At 46.0% G+C, this 13646-nt stretch overlaps 3 protein-coding genes across 3 annotated transcripts; 1 reads left to right on the forward strand and 2 right to left on the reverse strand.

Moving 5' to 3' along the window:
• Positions 1–46: 46 nt before the first annotated feature.
• Positions 47–1060, reverse strand: Triagg1_4854 (uncharacterized protein; the record flags this gene model as incomplete). Its single annotated transcript, XM_062899303.1, has 1 exon — positions 47–1060. The coding sequence occupies one exon, from the start codon at positions 1058–1060 to the stop codon at positions 47–49; it is 1014 nt and encodes a 337-aa protein (XP_062756035.1).
• A 7592-nt stretch (positions 1061–8652) lies between these two features.
• On the reverse strand, positions 8653–10773 carry Triagg1_4855 (uncharacterized protein; the record flags this gene model as incomplete). The annotated part of the gene is made up of 1 exon (XM_062899304.1): positions 8653–10773. One exon carries the CDS (start codon positions 10771–10773, stop codon positions 8653–8655), a length of 2121 nt encoding a protein of 706 aa, XP_062756036.1.
• Positions 10774–11584: 811 nt separating this feature from the next.
• Triagg1_4856 (uncharacterized protein) lies at positions 11585–13165 on the forward strand (the record flags this gene model as incomplete). Its single annotated transcript, XM_062899305.1, has 1 exon — positions 11585–13165. One exon carries the CDS (start codon positions 11585–11587, stop codon positions 13163–13165), a length of 1581 nt encoding a protein of 526 aa, XP_062756037.1.
• Between the last annotated feature and the right edge of the window lie 481 nt (positions 13166–13646).

A 13646-nucleotide genomic window follows, 5' to 3' on the forward strand; every position in this document is an offset into this window, starting at 1 on the left:
CATGGGGTACTATTTTCCCTGCGTGTGACCTCAGAAACGTTACCCATTACCAAGTCTTGCGCTCCCAAGCCTTCACAAGCTCATCTACCTGTTCCGTCGCATCGACCATGAGGAATTTCTGCTTTGTCTTGACAGATCTCGTTGGCTGGAAGAATTCAGTCAAAGAGTAGATTGTTTGACCAACCTCAAAGGTGCCTGTGGTGTAGCCACCTTCTTTACTTAGGGTTTCATCCATAGGAACCAGACCGAGATATTCGGCCGTTTTCCAGTCATTTCTGCTCCCAATCACGCGGTTGCCATAAAAGTCGTCGGACCAAAGGATAACCTTGCCACCATATTTTGACGGCAGCATCAAACCGTCCCCTCCGCCAGTGTAGTTAGTCGGGAATCCCTCTGGATGCACATAGACCGGGACTCCCTTAGGCTTGTTGATGTCAAAGGTTAATAAACCCGGAGCAACCCGATCGTTAATGACAATCTTGTCTCCCGATCGAACAATACCACCAGAAAGAAGGGTGTCGTTGATATTTTTTGGCTCGTACCATATTTGTGGCGTCCCGTTTTTGTTGACCTTGACAATAATCTGGCCAAATGTTCCAATTACGTAGGTATTCCCTTGACCATCCTCTGCCATATCTTGGAACCCGGTAATCAGCTTCCCCGTTCGTTGGAATACTTGTTTCTGTAGCGGTACTAGATCCGTTACCCAGCGAATTGTACGGTCGTTGGTATCATATCGAATCACACTGTTGGGGCCAGTGAAATTTGCCAGTGCTGGGTTTCCAGAGGTTGTCGCCTCGAAAGCTGTATATGAAGTGGCTGCAAAGTACATCGACCCCATTCCATCGTAGTCTATACCGGTAATGGAGTAATCGTCATTGCCGGTGATTCCAGGTATAATGATCTCCTCATATTCGTCACGATAAGGATCGTAAACAGCAACCGAAGCATTATAGTAGAGACTACCATTAGTCAGATATAGACCTAAGAACCGGGCAAGAAGATACAAGAATAGCATACCCAAAGTATATCTTGCAGTGCACTGGGTCCCAATCCGCATTTTCTGGATAAAGGCCCAAAATGGTTGCATTAAATGAACCATTAAAAGGAGGACATGAGCCAACAACTACCCTCAAGAGATATGCCAATATGAAAGGGCGTAAAGTTGATGTATACATGATGAAGAATTTTGATTATACCGATTTGAAAATTGCTGTCTAGTCGCCAAGAGGCCAATCAATAACTGTATGATACAATCAATTCATTTCCTTCAAAATCCTGCTCTTATATATCCTTTCAACTATTTTTACACAAGGCTCTGTTCAAAATTACGTATCCATACCTAGGTGAGGGCTTAGCTGACAACTTCGTAACCGCGGATATTCTCCTCTTAACTCCGGGGATTCTTTACCAGTATTATGCGATGCCCTATAATCATCTGTCAGCGTCCTCATCGCAGGCTGTGCAAATTTTATCTTTTTTTTTCATCTCCAGTGTCAATGGCAGCCTTATGCTTCACGCCTTCTCTATTTTGAACCACATTCGTTAGTCTCTGTTTGGGCTACAATATACGGTGTGAAAGTGTCAGGATGTATTGGTCATGCTTATTCATTTTGGACCTCATTTGAAACCATTACTTGTTGGCTTGCGACTACGGGTTTGGAGTTCGGTACTCCGAACAAGGCCGAAGATCGGCAGCAACGGAGGCACGGGCTCGGATTGCATGCCTCCTAATGAAGAACGAAGAATTATCGGACTCTCGACTACTAGACGAACCCGCCATATCTGGAATTGGCGTCATGGGGCTATGGTTTGATCAAATCCACTCCTTGGGAAGACACTTTCACTGGGTCCTGAACCTTTGGAAGTAATCTAATCCCTTTCATGTACCTCTCTAAGTCTACTTACCTGATATATCAGGTATGTTAACTAGGTATAGATGAAGCTGATAATGCCGCTTATAAATATCTGCCTAGGCTGTTAGCTATTCATCTGCTAGTCCGTCATCAACTTTATCCCATTCTCTGCTGACAGATTCGTTCTGCTATTTTCTGTTAGCTCGGCCTTGATGGTTTAAGAAACTGTAGCATGTTGATTACAATGACACTATTCCGGAATTAATATCTCCGCGCACAAAGTCCACAATTGCCAGCACCCGAGTAAGCCTATCGTTGACTCAATAGAAATCCCTATAGTAGCATTGAAGAAAGTTTCTTGTTGATCCGTGGTATGAGATTCATCCCAGTTATCAATGGTATTGGGTGATGCTGATTATAATGTCAATATCGTCGATGCTGACCATTCAATGGCATCGAAGGAGTAAGACCCGTCGAGATCAACGTACCCAAAACTATATCATTCTTCACGAGCGAACCCAGTATCTCGACTATCAAAGTAAATAAATATGCCGTTTCGGTCGAATCACTGACTCGACACGCGTGCTGTAGAAGCATTACCGATCATTTGATCAAATCAATTCGCCAAAAGAGCAGTTCTAAATAAGTGCTCAGGTCTATTCACAAATGCTCTTAGACAAAATAATCCCCTCCTTTAATCATCTCTTCGACAAACTTGAAGCCATGCCGCGATCATCGCTATGATAGGATTAGTTTTTATTGTCCGAATCATAGTAGGCGAACTCTAATTACTTACGAGGGATGGAATAACTTGGTCCAAACAGCCGTTTTGGGTTCTCAAAACGAGAGGCCACTATAAGAAGCTCTTCACCACCACACAACCCCAAATACAATGTCGTCATCCCATCGGCCTCCTCGAGTATCTCTCTTTTAATAATAACGTACTCAGGCCCTAAACTTCGTAGAGTGTTTGCCATTGACTATATATCCTGTATACTTTTTGGATAGTCGACTAGGATGCCGGCCTCATCCAACAGTGTTTTGACTTCAGGGACTGTTGCAGAAAGGATCTTTGCCGATGGAAGTATTTCTTTCCTGAGTGCCGTAACTACCTCTTGCCTTGGGGCAAGACCCGTTTTGAAGAATGCTTCAGCGTCCAGAACTGTCATTAAATGTTCACTTTGTTGTAAACTTCTGGCTACAATTCTGATCGACTCTACAGAAAACAAGGCTCCTGTAATCACAGATGTCAAATTTACAACATCTAGTGGTTTGTGGATAAGATTATTACTGACCAATCTTGATCACTTTGCAGTCAATCTTGCGAAGAGCATCATCTGTCTCATTTTTAAGGTCCTCGAACGCTGTTACAGTAATTTCTACAGGTTCCTCTCCATTTCGTATAGCTGAGCCAGCAGAAACTGTTGTTACGGGTACTCCCTGTGCTGCGATGGCTCTTTCGTCGGCTTTCAGGCCTCTAATGATATTAGGTCCAATCCCAGAAAAGAAAAGTGTGCGTATAACCTTACGAGTTCACCAACTCATCTGGGCATCCAAAGACTAACACGCCTCCAGGTTGCGTATCTCAATATTATATGCAAAACTGTTATATGCAGTGCCTCTTATAATAAATTTTATATGAAAGGAGCCAAAAGGGTGTACAAGAATGGGATGATATGCTGAGGTATCTACGGGTAAGCCAAGTACTTAAAATGTCTTGGGGCTTTCATGGCCTACAAGGACGGTGCTGTTGGACCGAGTCATTTAAGCGTCCTGGGTGCGAATCCATGTTGATTTCTTTGCTAGCTTATCTGCTAGATTGGGTACGCGATGTAACATATACGGCTATTAATATGGTGCACGCGAGTTCTGAAACATGAAGCCAGCCTATAAGCTATCGTATTGGATAGCACAAACAGACCTTTTAAATAGACGCCATTTAAACCAACGCACAGTAGCTCTACATGAGAACCGGAAAGTTGAGATACGGATACTGTGTAAACCCTTAAAACAGACAAGGGTATAAATTCAGGTGTCAAGTAGCATCAGTGAGTTCTTGTGAGTTTATATCTATATTGTAATGAAATGCAAATGCTCTGAAGCTCAATGGAAGATGATTATTTGATTCATATCTGCTATCTGAGTAAATGATTTGTTTGGGTCCGTAAATCCAGTTTGGAATATATTCGAAGTCATGTAAATAGATGAACACACATCACATTATTCGAGAGAAACCACTCGATTATCCTTTCCTCACCCAGAGCCTAGCCGTGCGGAATGAGAATGACCGTATTCGAGCTCTCAATACACTCATTGTGACGTATTTAGTATAAGTCAGTAAAGGATTGCAATGTCTTAATGACCAAACATCAACGTACAACATCTTCAGGAGTTGCCCCAGGATTAAAGCAAGACACTACCGTATCAGTAGTGATGCAGCCCTCCTGATTCTTAGAGCTCCTGCTGTGTGCCTCAATATCTGCACTTGTGTAGGTGCAGTAAATCCCCTCCTCCGCTTGCTCACAGTGTGACTCAAGAATGGTACGTTTCGCAGTGATACTATCGCGGAACTTGAATACGAATACCCAGTACTCATGAGAAGCAATATCAGCTTCAGGCACACGCTTCTCTTGGTCGAATCATTACGGAACGTAATAGCAAAGGGCCGGTAACTAATATACCCATAACGGCAAAGAGTAAGCTTCAGCGGTTCAGTTCAATGGAGCAACATCCATTTTCTTGAGGTAATGCATAATACATGCTTGGGATTGCCTCGCTTAGGATACGACGCCCAAATCAACGCCCTTATGAGGCACCAAGTTGAACGGTATCCAAACTTATTGGCAGATCTCATCGACATGGAAATGAGTTATCCGGAGCTCCATGTTATTCCCGTATAGGGCTCATTTCAATCTCCGAGTTCCAACAAAGACGCTAAGGCGGGTTGGTGGAGTGGTCTAACACGTGCGACTCAAGATAATCTCTCATCTTGATCCCTCAAAAGGATTTCGCATCTCGCAAGAGGCGTGGGTTCGAATCCCACACCCGTCAGTCTTGCTTTTTTGTATCTTTTTGCATCACAGGTCCATTCGTGTAGAAGAAACGCTGTCTGCGAACAGGAGACATGGAGTTTTTTCTTTTTATTACTGGTCGCTCTCTTTGTGTCTATCCTCGTTGGTGGGCGCGGGGAAATAGCGCCCATACATCCATCAATTGATGTAGACAAGGTAGCGTTGAAGCCTCAATCGACAGCCCATGTTGAATAGACAAATGATTCATCATCATGTTGTGTTTTCACACCGTCTCAAGCTGTTTGTTGCCCAATGCTTAAGATGTCCTGAATTGACTTGGCAAAAAGCTTGAAACTTTCCTCAGCAACAAGAAAAAAGTCTCATGTGAATGGGTATGGTGACGAGGGATTCGGAGCATCTCCCATCGCAAGAATACATTGTATCCTGGGGTCCAAAATAGCCTACACACTTTTGCAGTTAAGTCAAGTGTATTGATCCCACTTCCGCTCTATTTGAAGCAACCTATCATTATGCCTCCCGAAGAAAACATGCTGCCAATTCGAACCGCATCTTTTCGCAACCTCATCACCAACTTCCCAGTGTGAACATTACGCTGGATTCATATGCACCCTATCCTAATTAGAACGCCTTCTATATCGGCAACGCAGAATACTGGAATCATATTTCAGCCGTTGGAGATTCACTCTTGACCACCAGTTATCTCATCTCTAAAGACAACTTCAAGTCACCGACAAGAGTAAGCTAATTGGTTCCCAGCACCCTGAAGCCATACAAAAGGTAGTCGGCCAGCTTGGAGCGCGACTGGCACCACAGGTAGAGTTTCAGTTCCTAACATCCGTACCTAGCAATACGCCAGATTTCGCCGCCTCGACCAAAACCTCAAGCAATGCCAACAGAAAGACATTCACCGACCGTAATCATCATGCCTTACTTGCCAAAGAATGCAACAGCGTCTTCTGCATTAACACCGACTCTAATTACACTCTCATTTTGTCTATGAGAGATGGAGCAGTTGCGGGTAGTAAAGAAGAATGGAACGACATATGCTTGAGCTTATAGACACGAAGAGCCAAAGTATTGGCAACAGCACCGCGTCCTGGAACATCATAGCCTGTGTTTTTAACCACGAGAACGATTCCAAGTTGTCTCACAAACCTGAGAGTAACTGTAACATCGGAAGGCTATTTGGCATCGACAAAAGTGCAGACAGTCTCCCCAGCACGCACGTCGGCATCTGAGACTGGAAAAAAGCTAGGATAGCAATCTGCCAAACCACAGGCTTTCCTTTGAGTTAAGTCCATGGCGCCATATATGGCCCCTCAAAAGTGACCACTGGTATAATTTTGCCGAATAACGGCGCGCTCAGTGTTATTGAAGTTTAGGGATCTTCAGAAGCACGGGCTGGCAAGCAGGGTCGTAATCTTTAACCGCCCTGCTATAGACTGGTTGAAGGTCTGCCACCGTGTGACCGTAGGTCTGATTGGCAAGTGAAGCTGGTTGTGGCAGCGTTATGTGCACCGGCGACTGGGCTGAGAAGCTGTGTGATGAAAAGGAAGGCCGCCGCACAAACCATGGTTTCATACTGTGATAAGAGCAAAATAGTTAAAGAAGACTCGAGGCTCACTACTTGTAGTCGTGGAGTAATGTCATATATTGCATACTTCACGCTCGGAATGCTGTGAATACACAGAGAGCTGCAACGCATCCTACCTCATGTAACCAGACCAATAGGATATTCTCTATAATCCTTCGGGGAGTGTGTGGTAGATGATCCGCTTCATGCGTATAAGCGGTTTCTGGGTCATAGTTGACGATGGTCTTCTACTCATAGCCTAAAACTCCAAGATGGGAAACTTTGCTGTCTTAACTTCAAAGATCCATGTAAAAGGCCAGTGTATTACAGTGTGCATAGTCTACCATGTCATCATACGGACGGGATCCTTGCATAAATGTTGCTTATCACTCACCATATGGATCCTGCATAAATACTGCTTACGACACGGCTCAAAACAACAAAAAAGTAACGGGTGCAGGATTCGAACCTACGCCTCTTGCGAGATGCGAAATCCTTCTTGAAGGATCAAGATAATATCTTGAGTCGCACGTGTTAGACCACTCCACCAACCCGCCTGTTCTTGTTGGAAACATAGTGTTGAAACAACCTCTATATAGGAACAACACAGAGCTCTAGATTTCCAAAAAGATAACGGGTGCAGGATTCGAACCTACGCCTCTTGCGAGATGTGAAATCCTTTTTGAAGGATCAAGATATCATCTTGAGTCACACGTGTTAGACCACTCCACCAACCCGCCTTTGTTGAAACTTCGTGATCAAAACGAGCGTTATATGGGAATAATTTGAAGCTCTCTCCGGATAAAAAAGGAAAAAGTAACGGGTGCAGGATTCGAACCTACGCCTCTTGCGAGATGCGAAAGAATCAAGACAGTATCTTGAGTCGCACGTGTTAGACCACTCCACCAACCCGCCTTTGTTGGGAATGTATGATTCAAGTGAGCCTTATATGGGAGGGAACAACATGGAGCTCCAGACGATCTTCAAACGATGTTGTTCCCTTAACATAATCACCCCTATCTAACTCCAAAGACTTGGGTATTATTAATGTCGAGAGTAGTTCGCGTCGGCTGTGGGAAGTCTGTCGAAATATCTCATCAGTCCCAAATCTGCTGAGCCGTCGACATTGTGTAGTTCTGAGCTCGGGGCTGTTTTTCGTTGAGTCTCGGATGTCGGGTTCTCGGAAGTCGGGTTGGTGGAAGAGAGTGAAGAGGGACAAGGAACGATCACAAGATAGCTTCACAGCGGATACAAAAGACTTTTATAGCTGGGCTAAGGGCTGCGGAGCCCTTGGTCAACGCCCTAGCATTGTTGTTAGTCAACGCCTTAGTATCGTCGTTAGTTCGCGACTTAGTATCGTGGCGTGGTTAGTCTACGCCTTAGTATCGTGGTTGGTGCGCGCGTTCCAGCGTGGAAATGTGGATATTATGAGATATGATATCTCGTCAGTCAAGGGGCAGATCCAAAACAGCCCTTCCCCTCTTGGTGTCAGTGTACTCTCATCCGACGAGAATAGCTCAAAGTGACTGGAAATCTACTGGATGCGGTTCACCATGCAAATTTACCTACGCCTTGGAACATGCTGCCTATGATGGAAACATCGAGATGGCGAAGCTTCTTCTCAGAAACGGCACGGACGTGGACCTCTTGGGTGAGGCCGGAGATTATAGCAGTGCCCTGGTAGCAGCAGCACGGCAAGGGAACGGAGAAATTTGCTAGTTACCGATGGAACACGGGGCAACTTGAATTGAAGTCGGCAAATACGACAGCGCTTTGACGGTAGCAGCATCGGAAGGCTACTACAAGATTTGCCAGCTTTGATTGACTGTGGTGCAGATATTAATGCTTCGTTGTCTAGTAAATATCCCAACGCTCTTGCAGCAGCAACAAATGGAGGCGGAAATGCATCAGCAGTCTGCCGATTCTCGATTTATCTTGGGGCAGAGGATATTTCATTCAAGTCCTCGGGAAATGGCTCACACGACGATCCCCGGAAATTCCAGCTGATCCAAGTGCCGGGCTCCCAGATTATCTATCTCGTATCTCGCTATCTAGAAGAGAAAGCTAGGACTCTGAAAGGTCTAGTGATAATATTGTAGACAGCCTTGAATTGTACAGACAACGACTATCATTACAGAGAACCCTATGTATATGCACACGTCTTTAGCCCATAAAAAATACATCATGATTTTCAGCATAAAGTCATAGTCTCCCAGTCACTGTGAGCACCAGTTCCTCTCTCTGTTATATGGGCATTGATCTTTCCATCCATAAAACCGTCAATGTAACAGGCTCCAACCACCTTGAGCCGTTTCATCTTCTCATCTAACCTAGGAACCAGTCGCGCTGCGCACGGAAAATGACAACCCTTGAAGAAAACGATGTGATCGCCCTTATCTGAATTATATGGGACAAGCCCAATATATCCCTTTGATGACACTACAAATCTTTTGAGAAAGGTGGTGGTTTTTAAAGAGTCTGTCAACGTTGGGGATGGTGCTGCAGACCTCATGCCTCGCTGCGCCTGCCACCCCATAAGAGTGTGCCAAACCGAAAACCAAGTCTTCATTTGTTCCACTGATGATTGTAGAAGATCCTCTGGAGGCACATCTCTAGTAAGTCTCCCAGAGATTGGGTCTCGCCACGGCATCAGAGATTGGATCATTTCTTTGGTGAGAGGACCTAGGCGACGAAAAACCTGGTCTCCGGGCCATATGCTCAAGTCGGTGCAGATAGCCCTGCAAAAGTCCGCCCATTTCGTGTTTGGGGAATGACTATGAGCAAGTTGCATCCAGTGGAAGATGGTTTGCCACATCTCCTCATCAGTAGACCTTTCTGAGACCGCATCACCAAGAACTGCGACATCGTCTAGGATGATGCCTTCCACCTCGAGTAGTGTGTTGTTGTTCTCTGGAAACCTGACTGAGGCTTTTGTTCCAAAAGCAGCATCATACATCAACAAGGCGTTTATCTGAATTTCATCATCATTAGACTCATTCCTGATAGACCAGTCTGGCACCCAGGAAGGGAATTCGTCATTTCGCAACCGACCTGCTGCAGACAAGATGTCAAGTGAGCCAGATTCTTGAACAAGCATCCTTGCTGTGTTGATGTAGACATCTTCCAGCCCCTTACCATAGTCAGGATAAATGAAAGAGGGGCTGTTCCCAAGTTTTATGAGAGGCAGAAGAGCATAGACTTTATCCCGAGCATCAGTGGCATCTCGTTTATTATGCACGCAGAGATATCTGTAGAGGAGGTATGAGTCAAGATTCCCGGTGATCTCAACCGCTACTGATCCCTCAAAATCCTTTTTAGGGACGAGCGATGCCAGCACAAGCTGATCACTTTTGATTCCATGGCGGAGCTTTGCGTATATTCGCCGTGTCTTCTCGATGTTGTCAACGTGGGCAATCAGAAGCTTCACAGCAGAGGCATATCTTGGTGGAGCATCATTGGCTAAATATGAGGCGCAGCAGTCGGTTATATGAGCGCCCATGCTGATAGTCGCCTCCTTTATCATGGCCCATGGCACTGCGGTCGTTCGGTAGATGAATATAGGCGAAGAGCCAACTACGCTCTCTTGTAGGGTCCATACGCGATCCCACCATGATTCCTGAGTGAATTCTTCAAACGTTTGGATCAGCGTTTGCCAGGCATATTGCGACTCTTCTGATCCTTCAAATGTCCCTCCCCATTGTGGCACAGTGCTCAGATGGTCATTGATCTTTAAGCTGACAGCTCTTTCTAGGAAGGAAAAAAGAATCGAGCTCTTTTGATCATCATCAGGAGCCCTTTTAGGGTTGCTTTCGTCCCATGCAGGCGGCGAAACTGCTTCGAAATATTTCTGACCGTAGACACTGAAGCGAAATCTGTGCAACCCTTTCACTTTTGCGAAATAATCGTCGGCATCCAAATTGATACCAGCTCCAAGAACGACAAATACTGTAGTAGCAGACGAGTAGATACGATCCATGATCGATACTTGAGAAGAGCGCTCTGCTACATCTGCCTGATTAATGCAGACAGCATCGGCCCAAAGCGGCATGCTCCATCTAGCTCGGCGATAGTAGCGAAGAGAGGTCTCTAGGCTGCGTCCGATACGTTGTTCATGGCCGTTGATGCGCAAGGTACCATCTTGAAAGGGTGGTCCCCAAACGTATGAGAGAGTAACATACTTTGGGGTATCGTTGAGGGAGACCACGCTGATCTTGCAGTGGATATCAGCCGCCCATTCATCGGGGAGGATAGTGAGAAGGCGAATGTCTCCATCTCTGAGGGGTGTCCTTGGATAAAGTGTATGCAGTTCCATTTGCAAATAGAGAAGTACTTGATGGGTAGAGAAATACGATTATTTGCTAGCAGCCTTGAGTCAATTCCTGGTTCAAAGCACGGCGACGGCCACAGTTGTTTATGTGTTTAGTGAGCACTAGCTTAAACAGGCCAGAAGACCAGCATATTAATAGGGTCTATACGCAAGTTCTGCCCTACAATACTAATCCGGAGTCTCAACCCATGGAATGCTTTGGTGTCGTCCTATTCTTCGCTAACTTCAAGATCTAATATCTAATATTACCGATATCTAAGTTGTTGTCTTACAAGTCCTTCAGCAACTCAGCTCTACTTGGTTAGATGGTCGAAGCGGATCTCAAGCGCTGTGTCACTCAAGTCTACTCATACCAGCTCATCTGTTCCAGCAGCAATACTATATCACAATCACAGGCGCACCATGGACGAACCGAGCCACAACCCCCCAATGAAGAAAGCAAACAACATGAATCATATGAGACTAACACAAACTTGTATAAAGCCAAGAGCCTAGGCCGCTTGTAGATAGTTTCCGTGTCCATGGCGTGGGCGGCCTACAACCCGGTTGCAAGCACTTTCGGTCTTGTCCCACCAATCAGCCTCAGAACGGGAGCACATCAACGCCACCATCAGAGAGAAAAGTCAATATAGTAATACGACTACTCGTAAACCTCAATGTTACCCCGCGCGATAAACTCCCATCCATGTGAATATAAAAAGCCACAAAGTCGGGGTGTAATAGAACGAGATTACATCTTCTTTAGCACTGTCAAGCCTTGCCTGACATTTATCCTCATGAACTGAATGACTTCAATATGCAAAAGGCAATGTCCAGCCCAAGTCGAGATCCCACTCCCGAGAGCCATGAAACCGATGCGTTAAGCTCTTCGGCGCCCATCAACTCAGAGCTCATCGCTATTGACAAGAGCTCTTGGAAGCGGGCCTTGCATCGTGATCGCTACTATGGATCTCTCCTTTTCAACGTCGCAGCCTTCATCCTCCCCGCCCTCTATGGAACGCTCTCAAAGCTCTGGGTCGCCAACATCGATTCTTCAATGGTCGTAACAACAGACGCCTTCACCTACATGAACACCGCTTCCGAGGCCGTCAACGAGGGCCTCCCAAGAGCCGCCTGGGTCATCATTGGAGACGAGGCATCTCGAAGCCTTTCTGAGCGCCTCCAGCTGACCCATACTCTGATTGCGTTCCAGTCGCTGGTGGGATTCCTCTTAAGCGTAATATTTCTCGGCGCTGCCCCAAAGTTCGCCGACAGCTTTGTGCCAGAGGAAGTTCGGGCGGCCAGCTTGACGTATGTGCGCATCACTTCGTTCACGGTCTTGAGCGGCGCGATTGAGACAGCTGTCGCATCGGCAACGAGAGCGTTGGATAAGCCTGATGTACCGCTGGTCATCAGCTCCATCAAGTTTGCCGTCAATATAATCTTGGATTTATTGATCATCTCTCGCTATCATGTCGGCTCGTTCAAGCCAACAGTCAATATGCAGGGGATCATTCAACTGGTCTGTAACCTGACTGCCGCATTGGCAGGATTGGCCTATTTTCTCTATTTCGTGAGCTTTTCTACGTGGCGGAAGCATACAGGTAGTCAGTTCCCACTCGACGACCACGTTACAAGGAGCAACAGGTCACTCTCGCCAACGCTCCGAGGACTGCGCGTTTTACTAAAGCCTGGACTCATCTTCTTCGCCGAGTCGGCCATCAGAAATGCATTATACCTTTGGCTCGTTACCACCGTTGTTTCTTTAGGATCAGTCTACGCCACTGCCTGGGGAGTCTTCAACACCATCCGCTGGGGACTGGTCATGGTTCCTGTACAAGCCCTCGAGGCAACATCTCTTCAATTCATCGGCCATAAATGGGGACAGTGGCGACAACTGATCGGAGTCAACAACCGGAGGCCAAAGGCAGGTTGGAAAGAGATTTTCAGTCTCATTAGCCCTGCTCTACGATCACTTGTGATAGCTCTCCTCGTCGAAGTCCCCATCGCCATTTTCCTTTCGGCATTTGGCGCCCGGCCGTTTGCACTTTATATCAGCGGATCGAGTCAAGTTGCCGATGTTACTGCGCACATGTGGCGGACCATTGACTGGTGCTACATCTTCTATGCAATGTCGACGCAGCTTGCGACCATTTTGCAAGCAACCAGACCCAAGTGGTACCTGTATCAGAGCTTAGCAAGCAACTTGTTGTATGTCCTACCGTGGGCGATAGTGTGTCAGGTTGTTCATTTGGATGAGGGAAATGCATGGACATACCATAGCCTCATATTTGGAGGCAGTCTTGTCTTTAGTTTTGTTGATGTTCTCATAGTAGTCGGTGTGTGGATGTGGACCTTGTGGGCAGGCAAAGCGAGATTAGAAGTGATTCAAAGTTAGTCCGCTTGGATCAATCGACTATCATGATGCTCCGGGTTGGTTGAAGTTGAGCTGACAAGAAGTTTTTCAGTGTCGTTGCTAACCGTTGTCTACACATTAATATATAACAAAAGACGTCTTATGAAGACCACTCTGCTATCTTGAATGCGTTTACTAAACCGAGTTTAGAGAGCTTTCCGGCCCGTTTTAGAACCTTCCCAGGATTATCATCTGATGAAGTGTCATTCATCGCTGCAGTCGGTTTTCTCTAAAAGAAAAAAAGTCGCTGATTCTGGTAGAAGCGGTTCGGTTGATGACTATTACTGAAGAAGGTGCCACTGGCCGTATGACTTTTACTTCCTCCCATGGTTTTTATCATAACAAATATCTGTTATTGCCTACTATTTCCGTTACGAAGCCATCTCTTGCCCAACAGTCAAGTTCTAGCTTCGATCTGTCCGTCGATCGGCCCACAGCCACCCGGGGCGGGGTGGGTCTTCCG

The sequence above is a fragment of the Trichoderma aggressivum genome (genome assembly GCF_033847375.1).
Source record: "Trichoderma aggressivum f. europaeum strain CBS 100526 chromosome Unknown scaffold_016, whole genome shotgun sequence".
In the NCBI taxonomy this organism is placed as follows: domain Eukaryota; kingdom Fungi; phylum Ascomycota; class Sordariomycetes; order Hypocreales; family Hypocreaceae; genus Trichoderma; species Trichoderma aggressivum.